This window comes from Palaemon carinicauda, chromosome 14, assembly GCF_036898095.1.
Source record: "Palaemon carinicauda isolate YSFRI2023 chromosome 14, ASM3689809v2, whole genome shotgun sequence".
Taxonomy (NCBI): Eukaryota; Metazoa; Arthropoda; class Malacostraca; order Decapoda; family Palaemonidae; genus Palaemon; species Palaemon carinicauda.
This window is the reverse complement of record NC_090738.1, coordinates 136,055,378-136,070,221: the sequence shown is the minus strand read 5'-3', so window position 1 is coordinate 136,070,221 and position 14,844 is coordinate 136,055,378. Positions and strand designations below refer to the sequence as shown.

At 36.2% G+C, this 14,844-nt stretch overlaps 1 protein-coding gene across 2 annotated transcripts in view; it reads left to right on the top strand.

Annotated features, from left to right (window-relative positions):
• The window catches only part of snRNP-U1-70K (small ribonucleoprotein particle U1 subunit 70K), a 28,180-nt gene extending 13,336 nt beyond the window's left edge, over window positions 1-14,844 (top strand). The window contains exons 5-10 of one of the 2 annotated variants that reach the window (XM_068387442.1): window positions 8,869-8,970; window positions 11,557-11,665; window positions 12,108-12,224; window positions 12,480-12,632; window positions 12,773-12,843; window positions 13,439-14,844. In XM_068387442.1, coding sequence (XP_068243543.1) covers window positions 8,869-8,970; window positions 11,557-11,665; window positions 12,108-12,224; window positions 12,480-12,632; window positions 12,773-12,843; window positions 13,439-13,560 — 674 coding nt within the window. In that variant the 3' untranslated portion in view covers window positions 13,561-14,844. Of the gene's footprint in view, window positions 1-8,868; window positions 8,971-11,556; window positions 11,666-12,107; window positions 12,225-12,479; window positions 12,633-12,766; window positions 12,844-13,438 lie in introns of both variants that reach the window. The other variant, XM_068387441.1, reaches the window with a different exon arrangement.

The window sequence follows — 14,844 nt, the reverse complement described above, 5'->3', positions numbered from 1 at the left end:
TATTTTTTTTAATGTATGGTTAGCTTTGTTTATTGAGAAACAACTTTTTAAGAAGGCTTCTGAGTGTTGATTGTTTTGGTATCTGAAAACATTATATTGTAAGTAAAAGACAAGTTATCTAAGGGGATAACTGATTGCAGTTTTCCTTACGCACTTATTTAGGAAATATTAAGTTAGCGAACTGATGCTTTCTTGCATTTGCAATTGATAGTTTTTGTGGTTATCATCGGACATCATTAGAATGTATTCAAGTGCTTAGAAATGAGCTCCTTCAAAAGCAAGTTTGTTTTGGTAGAGTTTGGGTTAGCTTGCAATATTTCTTCTTATTTACTCTAAATACTTCTGTGTGCCGTGTGTATTTCTGAACTCACTCTTTCACACACGAGGGATGGGTGTACTTTATATGTCAACCTGTTCTTTAATTTCTCATCTTCTATGCCACACGTTACTCTAAGAATGTTTTTCTCCCCAGTCAAAGAAAATTATTTGTAAACAGTTTCCTTGCTGCTGTAGAACATCTACTGAAGAACCATTAATATAATTATCAGATTTTTCTTTAAAAGGGAAGTCAAGAATGTCACTGCTGTACGTTATATACTTCAGATTTCGGTGGTGGTTGGTAATTTCCTTAAACAGCCACCAGGTGGCCAAAGGTATTAGCTTGCTTAGCTCTCTTGGAGGAATTTGGGAGGCAAGATGAAACGTAAAGAATTTGTCTATTGATGAAGTTTCAAATAAGGGTTATTCCCAATTCCTCATTTGGTTAGGATAATTTTTAGCTCTTTCCAGTCATTGGAGAGATTTGTTTATTGTTTTTTTACCATATTTCCTTTGAGGTTGAAGCCTAGAATACATACTTGATAGACAATCCCTATTCTCTAAATGTGTTTCCCTCTGTTACAATTTGCCTGTTTCCAAGAGCTCTCTTCCCTCCCATCTGTCCAGCTCTTTTGACTTTCTTGTTCCGATTTTCAGCCCTTGTTTAAAAAGTCGCTTTTTCCATTGCTGTCAGATTAAAAAATCATTGGAATGGCTGATGTCCTGAATCTTGCTTTGAGAGATTTTGTATGATCTAGTTTCAATAGGCAATTGACTTGCTGCTATCGCGTAGAAAATCTGGTGTTAACTATTTGGATTAATTGACTTTTACCAATATGTTTACTCTCTCATGTCGTACGCATCGTGTAAAGAACGTCATCCTTGGTCTTGCATCTTTGTATGCATCGTTTGCGACTGCTAGATATCTTTTGCTTCCTTTGTTACTTTTCTTTAATAGTAAGTTAGTTAATGTACTTTATATATATATGTTGTACATGCATTAACAGAATTACAGTCCTTTATATCAGCGTCGTCTTGGATTCAAGTAGAAAATGAGTGTTCTTTTGTTAATCTTTTATGATACTTAACCCTTTTACCCCCAAGCTATTTGGAACTTTCCAACCCTTAACCCCCAGGCGTTGTTTTTTTCAAGCACATTTTTTGCAATGTATATTTTTTAAAATGCTCTAACAGCCTTAATTTTCGTCATAGAGAGGTCAGGTTGGTCTCATTCTTTTGGAAAATGCTTGAAGTTTCCAATAAAGTTATCAAAAATTTGCAAAAAAAAAATGTAAATAGCACTTTTTTGCAAGGACGTACCAGTACTTGTACGTCCATGGGAGTAAAGGGATGAGTTTTGTGAAACGTACCAGTACGTTCATTGGGGGTAAAAGGATTAATAATTTTAGTCGATATTTTTTTTTTGTCGGTATAGTAGACAGTATTGTTCATCCTTCTTGCAATTATAAGGTCATGTATCTTGTTTTCTTGCATCTTTATAACCTAAAATCAGCACCCTATTAAACCCCACGTGTCCTTAGTATTATAGCACGTCCTCATTTTACCATGAACTATGAGTTGCAGAGCGGTTGTTTCATACACTTTCTGCTAGATATAACCTCAGCTCTGAAATCACAGTATCTAGACATATCTTTATAGGAGACTCCAAAGAATCACTTCATTCTATATACTAGAATAGTGCTAGTAAATGATTAATGTCGGTGCAAGTATCCAAGTTATTTTTTTGGCAAATATTTATGGAAACTTTTTAAAGGATCTTTTTATATATACAGTGAAACCTCTGTATATGATTTTAACCTTTTTGAGGGGACAGTCTCCAAGCCCAAAATGCAAGTTTCTTATATGAAATTTTCCCAATAGAAGTAAAGGAAGTTTGCTTTGTGTGTTCCGAACACCTATACATATGCATTTGTTTCTACGTGAAAACAGAATGTCTTTTAACGAACAAACATATGGAGATACAAACACGTTTAACTGAAATCGTAAGTCTCAGATTTTGTATCTAAATTTCATATACTGTAATAAAGTAATGAAGTACTAAAATGACAATATAATTTAATACATACATACATACATACATATACCAAGGCACTTCCCCCAATTTTGGGGGCTAGCCGACATCAAACAAATGAAACAAAAAAGGGGATGTCTCCTCTCTACATTATTCCCAGCCTGACAAGGGACTCAACCGAGTTCGGCTGGTACTGCTAGGGTGGCACAGCCCACCCTCCAACATTATCCACCACAGATAAAGCTTCATAATGCTGAATCCCCTACTGCTGCTACCTACGTGGTCATCCAAGGCACCGGAGGAAGCAGCAGGGCCTACCAGAACTGCGTCACAATCTCTCGCCATTCATTCCTATTTCTAGCACGCTCTCTTACTTCTCTCACATCTATCCTCCTATCACCCAGAGCTTCCTTCACTCCATCCATCCACCCAAACCTTGGCCTTCCTCTTGTATTTCTCCCATCAACTCTTGCATTCATCACCTTCTTTAGCAGACAGCCATTTTCCATTCTCTCAACATGGCCAAACCACCTCAACACATTCATATCCACTCTAGCTGCTAACTCATTTCTTACACCCGTTCTCACTCTCACCACTTCGTTCCTAACCCTATCTACTCGAGATACACCAGCCATACTCCTAGACACTTCATCTCAAACACATTCAATTCCTGTCTCTCCATCACTTTCATTCCCCACAACTCCGATCCATACATCACAGTTAGTACAATCACTTTCTCATATAGAACTCTCTTTACATTCATGCCCAACCCTCTATTTTTTACTACTATCTTAACTGCCCCCAACACTTTGCAACTTTGTAATGACAAAATAATTTAATACAAGCTAAACGACATTTGCAATAACATGATATTTATATGAAACGGGACTATTTGTTGACTTAGCAGCTGAAAGTTGTAGGCATGGGAGTTAGGTTAGGTCTACCCTAAGCCAAAATTTATAATTTGACTTATGCACAAATTCTTGGAACCTATAAAGTTTGTAAGTTGAGGATCTGTCAAACCATCGTCCTCTGATTTGTGATTTCAATGAAGCGGGAAATGTCCGTTAAAACTTTTAATGTTTAGTAATAGCAGGAGGGCAGTGGTTAAGGCCCACCCATGCAACAGGTCAACGAGCTCCCACATTTTTATTTCGGCCTCCGGACAGTATAGACATACTTTTCGATGTCATTACTGGCTATAATTTATCATGTTTGCATTTAAACAAATGTGCTGGTAGAATGTTCTATGGGAGGGATGTTAAAAGAAGACAAGGTTATTTTGTTTTTTCCTGAATGTGTGACAGTTTTTTTTTACAAACTGCTGATATTCACATACTTGTTCCCGTTGGGCAGCATTTCTGTTGACGTTCATTCCCCTTGATGTAGGGATAACGGTTGGAGAGAAGTATTCGTTTTTATTTGTATACGAACATATCAATTTTTGAAATTTTTAGTTTTCCTAATCATACAAACCGGGGAGCCCTTTGAATTACACTTCCTTCCTGTAAGTCTGAAGTTTGAGGTTAAAGTTTGAGCTGCCCTCCAACTACCACTGCCATCTTGTTAGAAGTTAATACAGCCGTTTCTAACTTTGCTGAAATCATTACTCTTATTAAAGGAATAAGTTTATTCATCATCATCGTCATCTCTTCCCACGCCTTTTGATGCAAAGGGCCTCGGTTTGATTTCCTAAGGTTATCAACTACAGGAAATAAAAGTGATTGAATAAATTAGCTCGTATATTACCTTTGAGGAGAGTTGTGGCTGGTGTGCGAGAGAAGAAATGGGTTTAGGGGTTGATGCAATATATATCAGAGCCCATAAGAGGGCAAGTAGCCAGTAAGAGCTATATTTTTCTTCATATTTAGGAGACTATATATGGGGTACATCACTCCATATTGTGTCGGCCAATAGGAGCTCACTTCAAGTTTTCACTTAGCCAAGGAGAGTTTCCTAATGTTTGCATATGTTACAGAAACGATGGCAAAGTGAGTCTGTGTCTTCTCAAAGTTTTTTGCAACAAATACTAAAAATTTCTCTTCTTCTGTGCATCACTAAACGGCCAATTATTATAACTACATGAATATATAATTGGTTTTGCTTTATGATATTAGAATCGCTGTTCTGTTGGAGGAAATAGATAAATTCATTCGGCGTTTTATATTTTTGGTGTAAGTTTGCAACGTCACTTTTTGAAAAACATTTGCAAGAGTAAAAATCTTTTAGAAAGACATCAAAATTAATATTCAAAGATGGTTTTTTTTTATCTCTAGCACAGTGTATTTCTGTTAGTCGCTGTAAATAGTTGAATGATGTTTGTTATCACTAAGAAAACCCCTTAACCCTTTTACCCCCAGGCTCTTTGGAAATTTCCAACCCTTAACCCCCAAGGGGTTATTTTTTCCCCAGCACATTTTGCAGTATATTTTTTTATAAATTGCTCTAACAGCCTTAATTTTCATCATAGAGAGGTCAGGTTGGTCTCATTCTCTTGGAATATGCCTGAATTTTCTCAAAAAATTATCAAAAATATGAAAAAAAAAAAATTTATAGCATTTTTTTGCAAGGACGTACCGGTACGTCCATGAGGGTAAAGGGATGAGTTTTGTGAAACGTACCAGTATGTCCTTTGGGGGTAAAAGGGTTAATTTATGCTCTCTGGACGTTAGAAAAATTATACTTTATGGACATAAGATCCTCCATTTTTTAACGTTCAATTTTGACAAGGATGTTGTTTTGCTCCTGCATTTGCAATGTCATGAAAATGTAACACTGCGGTGCCTTTGATTAAACTAGCTGCTCGCCCGATGAAGCCTGATCTATGTATTAACTCTTCAGATAATGGAACGTAAATACTGCATGAGTGGGAAGTTGTGAATCGCGTGATCATCACCTTAGTACCTTACTGTACTGGTCGTAGCGGCGCATAATTTTTATCTGCTGTTCGGAAGATCGTTAGCTGTCGGATAGAAATTTTATAGAAAAATCTTTACAAATATTTGGGTTAACTAAGATACAGAGGCCTTACTGTATTGATTTGAATGAGTATTAGTTATTTAGTTTGACAAAAAAGTTGTTATATCAGTTTTAGTTTACTAAAAAAGTTATATTTTCAGTAGTAGATGTCAAGAAGAAAAGAACAAAATTTGAAAAGGTTGATTAGTTGTCGTAATTCATTTAGTTACTCTAGTTACTAGTCATGTAGGTTTTCTGTAGATCATGTTCTAATATTTTGCTAGAGACTCGGGGGTTTTCAACTGAAATGCTATTCAGTGTTGAAAGCAAAGCATACTAACTTGTTTACTTGTTTTGGGTTTAAATCCAACCCTCCACTGAAGTCGAGTGAACTACTTCTCGGGCGGGTCCATATTAATCATTTAACGAAACATTTTCATTATAACTTATACAATTCTTTGATTGTAGCATCTTCCAAATCATATTTTGTGAAAAGTAATGTCTTTAGTTAATTCTTAAATTCAATTGCTCCCTTTAGGTCCTTCATTTCAGTTGGCAGTTTATTATAATGTCTAGGCGCACAGTAGCTAAAAGCCTTTTCACCAAATTTACTATTTGTTCTTGGTTCAGATAGCCTTTGTTTGTCACTCATGTGACAAAAGCTGTTCTTCCTTAGATAAAGTTTTTAGTGTCTGTAACCTCTGTTATTCAACACCATTTTCTTCATGTATCAATCCATGGCGAATTGATTCGTTCGTGGCTCTGTATTATGAAATTAAAATGGTGGAATTGTTGGAGCTGCTTGTGTTCTTTTAATTTGTGGAAGAGGATTTTGTGATGAACGATCCTAGAGGATAGGATTATTAAAGTTCTTTGTATGACTGCTTTCTCAATTCGATAAAATTTTGATACCTCATTGTAATATTTAAAATTTTGACTTATAATTTGCAAGCAAATTCTTTGGCCGCAAGGTGGTTGTCGCACTCAAACAAATTTTCTTTTCTCTCTAAGGATCCCCATCTCCAGCACCTCTAAAGTTTACAAAAAGGATGATTGGCGAGTTTTAAAATAATGGAAGATCTCTTTCAAAATATTGATTGTGCTTCTCTGGTTATTAACGTCGCTTTTATACTCTCCTAGAATTCCCTGCATCGATGGAAACGCCGCTGCCCTTTAAGTGTACCTTCATAGCCGTTCTATTGCTCTAATTTTCAAAGTCTCCTTTCAGCAGGCGGTCAGATTTCGGCAACTCTGACGTCCTAAAAGTCGAGGGCGTTCAGTTCTTCGCATTTTTTTTTTTATCTGAAACACGGTGTTTTTTTCAGGTTTAAAAAGTTGTTCTGCTATATTATGATAAACATACTCTTTGGAGGCCCCACACTAATGCATTTTGTTTCGTTCACCCTGTACAGCCGATCTTCCGTGCTGGCTTGTATGCTCACGCGACCTATGAGCACTCACGGCTCTAGGTTTGTATGTGTGGTAAGCCCAACACAGGAGCAGGCAGATTGACCTTTTTGATTAAGGCTTTGACCAGTTATACTTATATTCTTGGATGCTTCTAAGGCTCCTGCAGATTTTGAGAGAGAAATTTTAACGTACTTAAAGATCCTTTTGCCATTACTGAAATAGTTTTCTCTTTTTTTAAAAGATAGTGCATCTCAATATCTGAAGTTTTGAAATCAGCTTTTGCTGGATTATGTTCAAGATTTAAATGAAAAATTATATTGCCTGTGATTTCCTATAAAGTTCAGTAAGAAGATTTAGGAAAGATCATTAACAGTAGTCAATCCTTGGTCAATAAAGCCTAAAAGTAGGTGGTTTGAGCGTGCGTGCGTGTGTGATTGAAGCTGCGAGTGCCTGAGGGTAGGAGTAATGAAAGGTGTGGTGTGTCTCGGGCATGTTTGAGATTTTGACACTTGATTTAGAGTAGTGCAATTGTGAGCTCCTGGGTTGATGGAAAGGGTTTTATTGAGGCAATGCGACCCGTGAAGACGCCCTGGACTGGGTCACCGGGTACACGTCTGTGCAAAAAAAGTTGCAAAGGTTTACAAGGTGGTTTGAGAAGAACTATTCAGGTATTTGATGTTTCGAGGGAAGTACAGTACTGTTGGCTTAGATAATACAGTAATTTTTTTTTTTTAACTTTTTGTACCTTGAAATAGGGAAGATTTTGTTATATTATACTTGTATTTTATTTTTTTATAAAGATAAATTTCTCGCTTGTAGGTGAGCGGTAAGTTTGTACAAATCAAAATTTCTTGATATTTTTTTTTGTCAGGTTAGTTAAGGGGCTCAGGGCTAGTTAATCAAGCTGAAAGAACCCTCCCTTTCCTGTTTGGAGTGCAATTTAGACCACTAAGAGTAGAGTAAAACTCATGGTTATTTGCATTAAGTTCAAATTTAATAGTAAATATCCCTTCAGACTTTTTAAAGTTTTACATTTAAAAGAAACTATAAAAAGCTTCCCATAATAGATTTATTTTTTGGTTTATTAGACGTAGCGACGAGAGGAAAAGTAGTTCTTGATGACATTTGTAGACAGGTTATTCATGGGTAGAATTTTCCTTTTCATTGGAAATGCTTTGGTAAGTGAAGCGTAGAAGCAAATGATAATACTTCCAAAGGTAGGGGATTTGGGAGCGGTGTTTTCCACTCTATACAGGCGGTTTGGGTAAGTGAGCGGTAGGTATGAATGTTAGGTTGTTCTCTCTTGACAAAGAAGTTTTACCCTAGATTCACAGATTTGGCTTTGGAACAGTTTAAATTTTGCCACTTTTTTTTTTTATTTCTCAAAGTCCTGTTGTATAGAGATTCCATTGTAAAATGCAGTAATGCAATAGATTGTTTTTGGTGTCATCCATTTATTTTAATTTGTTTTGTAAATTGATAAATTTGGGTGAGTTGGGTAAGTATTCCAACGCCCTTCGAGATGGAAATCACGGGAATTCCCCATCCGACACCTCTGCTATCGGGCGCCCTAGATTACTGTAACACAGAAGGTATGCCCAGGTAACACAGTTTCTTTATCATTTGATATATGCAGTAAATCAAAGAGTCAGAATATTTGGGAAGAATTTTAAGAAAAAATTGCTAAACTTGACACTACAACTGCTACATTTGAGAAAGCCTTTTCATTTTGAATTTTTGGGGGTTTGCGTATAGTTGAAGCCTAGCAGGAGAAAACCTAAACCTGAGCCTTGTTTTCCTCTGGTTTTCCTCAACCCATCCTCCTCCTCCTCCTCTTCCTCCTTCCTCCAGCTCGTTCCTATCTCCCGTCCCCCTCTCTCTCCCTTCACACACATCTTAATATCATTCTTTGTGTATACATAATTTGTAAAATTAAGTTATTGATATGCAATTAAGTGGTGATTGCCATTGCGGGGTGAGTTTAAAAACCCCCTCCAAAAGATGGCTTCGTCTACAAGGGGAACGGCGACGATGGTCACAGGACTGGTCTCTTGTTTCTTGTTTATTTTTTTTAATTAATTTTCCTGTTTTTATACACATAACCCAAGGCGTGTCACTGTCCCGTTTTGATACCGTGCTTTTCTTAACAGCTGCGTACAAGCACGCTGACGGCAAGAAGATAGATAACCGGCGAGTGCTCGTCGACGTGGAGCGTGCTCGTACTGTGAAAGGGTGGCTGCCTCGGAGGTTAGGTAAGTGACGTCGCATCTTGCTAGAAAGTAAAGGGGGCTCTTGGCGTGGCAATGGGTAGGGTTTCTATGTAATTTATGCAGTAGATTTGAGTTTATCACAAGCTTCGGATTTTTATAATGTATGCAGTACGTTTGATATTTTTATCACAGGATCAGGATTTCTATGTAATGTATGTAGTACATTTGACAGATTATCACAAGCTTATGATTTCTATATAATTTATGCAGTGCATTTGGCAGTATGATAAGCTTAGGATTTCTATGAACTGTAATGTATGCAGTACATTTGACAGATTATCACAAGCTTAGGATATCTATGTAATGTATGCAGTGCATTTGGCTGTATGATAAGCTTAGGATTTCTATGAACTGTAATGTATGCAGTACATTTGACAGATTATCATAAGCTTAGGGTATCTATGTAATGTATGCAGTGCATTTGACAGTTTATCATAAGGTTAGGGTATCTATGTAATGTATGAAGGACATACCAGTTTCCCTTTGTTACCTTCATTACACATCTGTTTTTCCTTTGCAACTAGACATTTTCATGATCATAAACCTTTTGACTTAATTCAAAGTGTCTTAAAGTATCTTATATGTACTTGTAAACATTTGGTAGAATGCTCATTATTGGGTAACAGGGTATAAGGCGAGTTGTGGCTGTTACATCTCCCTTTCATTTATGAAAGTTAGTAAAATTATCAAAGCAGGAATGATATAGGTTGAAATATGTTTGGTTCTCTGTTTACTAAGTTCACTTCAAGGTAACAAGGTAACATTGGTTATTAATGAAATGGAAATAAGGTTATAGATACGTAACGAAGTATTAAACTAGAAATAAATTTACAATGATGAATATTTTTGCAACCATTCTGAATACTTGCTGAAAAAACTCTTAACTGAAGTTGTAGCTGAATATAAATGACCACAACTTGCCATGATCATTTCTAACATGATTTTTTTTTTGTTCTTTGCTGCATGGGAACATCATAGGTAAGATGTTACTGTGAATAGTTTGATTTGTAAATGTCTATCATCTGTATGACTAAACAGTGCAAAACATAGCGGTTATGCTTTGTGTTAAATCTGTTTGCTTCATTTTTATATTAAATTGTAGCACTAAAATTTAGATAAACGCTGCTGAGTTTGTTTCAAGCTTGGAGGAGAAATAACTCGAGATGCCCTGACCGGAATTAGGTGAAGCCAGGCTTCACCAGTCAAGACTGTCTAACTGATAGTTCTCGATTCCCAAGTTAATCTACAACAGTGTACTGGAACTAAGTCGGTTCTATTCAGATCTTTGTTTATAGATGGCTTTGTATTAGCGATAGCTCCTCTTTGTGCTGCTTTATTTGAAAAAAATGAATGTTAAACTTGTTGCTCAACTTATTAGTGAATCAGTTACAAACTCCTTGGAATATTGAACTACGGTAAATTTGTTATTTTATAGCCCTCAATGGATTACATTGAACATAGCTTGTCAGGCTGGGAGGAAGGTAGAGAGGAGAGGTCCCCTTTTTTATTTCATTTGTTGGATGTTGGCTACCCCCAAAAGTGGGGGAAGTACCTTTATATATGTATGTGTGTGTGTATAGCTTGTGATATTCTCACAACTGTTACTGATTTTTCCCTAAAGGCAGGTAGCTGTCTGTTATCATGGGCTCAATCGAATCCTATTTAAACCATCTTCCAGAGTAGTGAGTGATTGATTTGTGTATGGATTTTTTCTGTTATTTTCTGAAAATTAAAAATTTTTAAACCTAGTCATAAAACGTTTTAAGAATTCTGCACAAAAGGTATCATATAGATAACAATGTATAAAAGAGACGGTAAATGGTTAATAATAACACTAGTTCCGTAGATGACTTTGGTTCCAAGACCTTTTTTACTAGTCAATGGCGTTGCAAGAACTGACAGTCTGACTGGTAAACCTGGCTTAAACCTTGCTTCACGGGTTCTGGTAAGAACTTTGAGTCAGGGCATCAGCAGTATTAATCCTCCTAGCATTCAAGCAATTAATTTGTGAATAGGCTTTTCTTTTATTGATGATGTTGGAGAAACTTGTCGAGCATTGACTATCATACTGTTCATTGTGTAAGTTTTATTGTAATAGAGTTGTCTTTTTCCCATTAAGTGCATTGAGAGAAAAATAGACTTGCTGTATGTCTGCATGTTCATAGTTCATTTGGTTTAACTGCAGTGTTGAGGGAATTGAGCTGTTTTCGGGCATAACTAATCCTTTCATATTTCTTGTGTAAAAAGTATGAATGGCTTAACCTAGAAGTGTGACAACATATGTAAATATTTTCTTATTTTGATGCTATCAACTGGGAATGTTTTAGGAAAATTGTAGCTTGATGTTATGCAAAATAAGGACTTATATCCCTTATCAATTTGGAAAATCCCTAATATTCACTGCTTCTAGAATTCCTTAAGAAGAATGAAGTATGTTGTGGTTATTCGTTACTCAAACACTTTATGCTAGAAAGTACTTTCTCAGTAATTACCCTAAGATGCATTTAGATAACTTTAGAAATTTCTGGGTTACTTTTCCTCTAACTGATAATTGTTTTTTTATTATAGGAGGAGGATTGGGAGGTACCAGACGCGGTGGATCGGATGTAAATATTAAACATTCTGGCCGAGAGGATGACCGTAAACGGGGAAGTGGGCGAGAAGAAGAGCGTGTTGAGTAAGTTCGCGACTTGTTTCACTCGTCGGCCAGTGTGGCGTCTTAAACTGAAACTGAATCAGTCAATAACCTTAGTATCTATATCATACTAGATATATTTTTCTTTGTGATATTTGAATTTGAATTTTATCTGAAATTTTGTAAATTTGGCTTCACTGGAAATTTTTATTTCAATTTTTCAAAGTACTGTACAGTTGAAAGACATGTTCACTAGGTCAATAACCTTAGTATCTATATCATACTAGTTATATTTTTCTTTCTTTGTGATATTTGAATTTAGATTTTATCTGGAATTTTGGAAAGTTAAGTTTCACTGGAAATTTTGATTCCCATTATTCAAAGTACTGTACAGTTGAAAGACATGTTCTCCTGTTGGGAAATTTTCCAAGTAACTGTGCAATTACATCAGCCATAATTCATTTGAATCCTTTCACTCTTTAAGGGAGCGTGGTGGTGAACGTCCAGAGCGAGCTGAAAGGGAACGTGACCGTGAAAGGAGACGTACGCGCTCTAGGGAGAGGGAGCGTGAGCCCAGAGAGAGACGGAGAAGATCCCGAAGGTATATATGTTCCTTTTAAGTTTTAGAATTCATTTAATAAGAATGATAAATATATCATGAAATGTATTTTTAAATAATAATTATTCTTGCGTAAATGATGCAATGTTAAAAAGATGTCTTTTGCATTAAATAGAATATTTTGAATATTTATGGAAGAGGCATGTCTATCCAGTGGTTAATACACGTGGTGTCAATAATAATCCATGTTGTTTACTGATGTATTGGTCATTAAATTGTTTTGGTTTTCTCCAACAGCCGAGATCGCAAACGTCGAAGAACGCGCTCGCGTGAGAGAGGGGCGACAGCGCCTGAAGAAGGTGACGAAAGAGAGAGAAGGCGTCACAGATCTCGTTCCAGAGATCGCAAAAGGAGGTCCAGATCTCGAGAGAGGAAGCACCGTAGAGACAGGTGAGTTTAATTTTCAAATGGTATTTGGTTCTGTTTGAATTTATTATTTATTTGATAAGTTACCCAAGGTAATGGGTCATTTAGTTGCCTTTGTATATACTTGATTTTAAATGATTAATTTACCTTTTTTCAAGGGACAGAGAACGCAGGGAACGTGTTCCAGGTGAAGAGGGTGAAGAAATTGTCAAGATTAAACAGGAGCCTGAAGATGGTATGTACTGAATACTGCAAATAGAAAATTTTCTGTTTTTTCTTGAATAATATACTGTAATAATTTAAGAATTTTTCTGTAATACTTTACTGTAATTAAGAATGGTAGGCAAAACTAGTGTGAGAAATATAAAAAAAGCTACGTAAATCAGGATATCGAATATTCTGAAGTTTAATTATTTATTCTTATGATAAATTATACTGTAGGGTAATATTAAGATGCTGAATCTTCACTGGTGCTAAAGAGGAATGAAGGTAGGGGGCTGGGTAGGGGTGAAGGGAGGATAGTCGTAGTAGGGGATGTTGATGAAGGAGAGGTCTAACTGGTGAGGGACCTATGGTTGTGGTTCTATCACGCCCCAGTAACTATACCGACACTCATTGAGTGAGCGAGCTTGGTTAATTCCTGCCATTCCATGCATTCCTTTTTTCTGTGGTATATTTAGCAATATTTATGCCTTAGAAATGGTGCTTTAAGGAGCATTTCACGGAGCGACTCAGGTCGAGCCCAGAAATTATACTGTAGGGTAATATTAAGACAAGTAAAAATGAGCAAAGTTGACAAACTTCATGTTTTAATATATTATAATTTGCAGATTATCCAGAGTATGGCAACACTTACTACAACAATTTCCCCATGAAGGACGAAGAAGAACGAGCAAAGAACGGAACGAAGTTCGAAGAAGAGGAGGAGGCACATAATGAAATAGACTATTAGATATATTTATATTCTATTCAAGGTATTAGATTTATGTACTGTCCATTAGTGCTTCATTTTTCACAACAGTAGAGAATTCTGGTCAATTTAGTAGTGTCATTTTACAAAGCTAGATCAGTTTATGGCAATGTTAGGCAATCCAGATTGCAATTCAATTTTATTTGGCCAAGACCTAGTCATAACATTGGTAAGGTTCAGGTGGACAATAGGAAATTTATTTTTCTTGTACAGAAGTTTCCTGCGCTTGTGATTACGTCGCATTAATGTAAGAGTTGCGGTAACGATGATGCTTCGTTGGCCGTGTGCCATTCTTCCATCCATAAAGGTGCCCTGTTTCAGAGCCAGATTAGAATTTAGGTTAGGAGTCCGCATTAAATTGATGCGAGGACACGTTAACTTGCAATTTGGGGCATCTGACATTAGTTTAATAATTGAGGTACAAATAAAAGAATGAAGTACTTTTGGATTCATGCTTTTTTTTTTATGTTTAACTATCCCAGATGTGTTCTTTGAAACTGTGAATTGTCTGGTGGACAAGTTTTTGTGAGTGAATATGGTTTTTTGATATTCTGTTGCTGATGTTTCAGGGTTTTTTTGTCTCCTACCTGAATCGAGTCCATGGTGGTAAGGCGTGGAAGAATTTTGACAAAAAGAACATTGATAGATACTTATAAAGAGGAGGGTAATCAGTGTATTGGATCCGAGCGAGGTATTTACTTTATTAAATGGTAGAGTAGGGACCAAAAGTGCTTTTGATTTAAATACAAAATAGTCACTGTTACGTGTGTAGGAGATCCAGTAAAATACATTATTTCATATATTGCAATTTTTCCTTGCAACGATAAATGCCAGCATAGTTTACACCTCTCACATCTTCCAGTAGTATCGTGTAACTGCTTGCCAGTAGCACATAGTGAAAGCCAGTAATTTTGATATCGACCTCAATTTTTCCCACGATGATTTAGCCTCAATTTGAACAAGATCTGCTTTTAATTTTTGTTATAAAGTTATCCGTTTTCTTGCTTGGTTACATGCAGAACACATATTGCTTATAATTATTTACTATATCACTCTAGACTGAGTTAAATGTTTTTTATTCTTGAGAATTTTTATTTAATTTGCACCTAACATCAAATGAGTTTTCTACAAGTGGAAAAGATGTCTAATGTGCAATGTTTTTATCTGATGTGGAGGCATATAGAATGTAGTTTTAAAGTATCTGTGGAAGGAGTAAAGAAGTGGGACTGGGAACAGTTGCTACAGTGAATAAACTTTGATTTATTA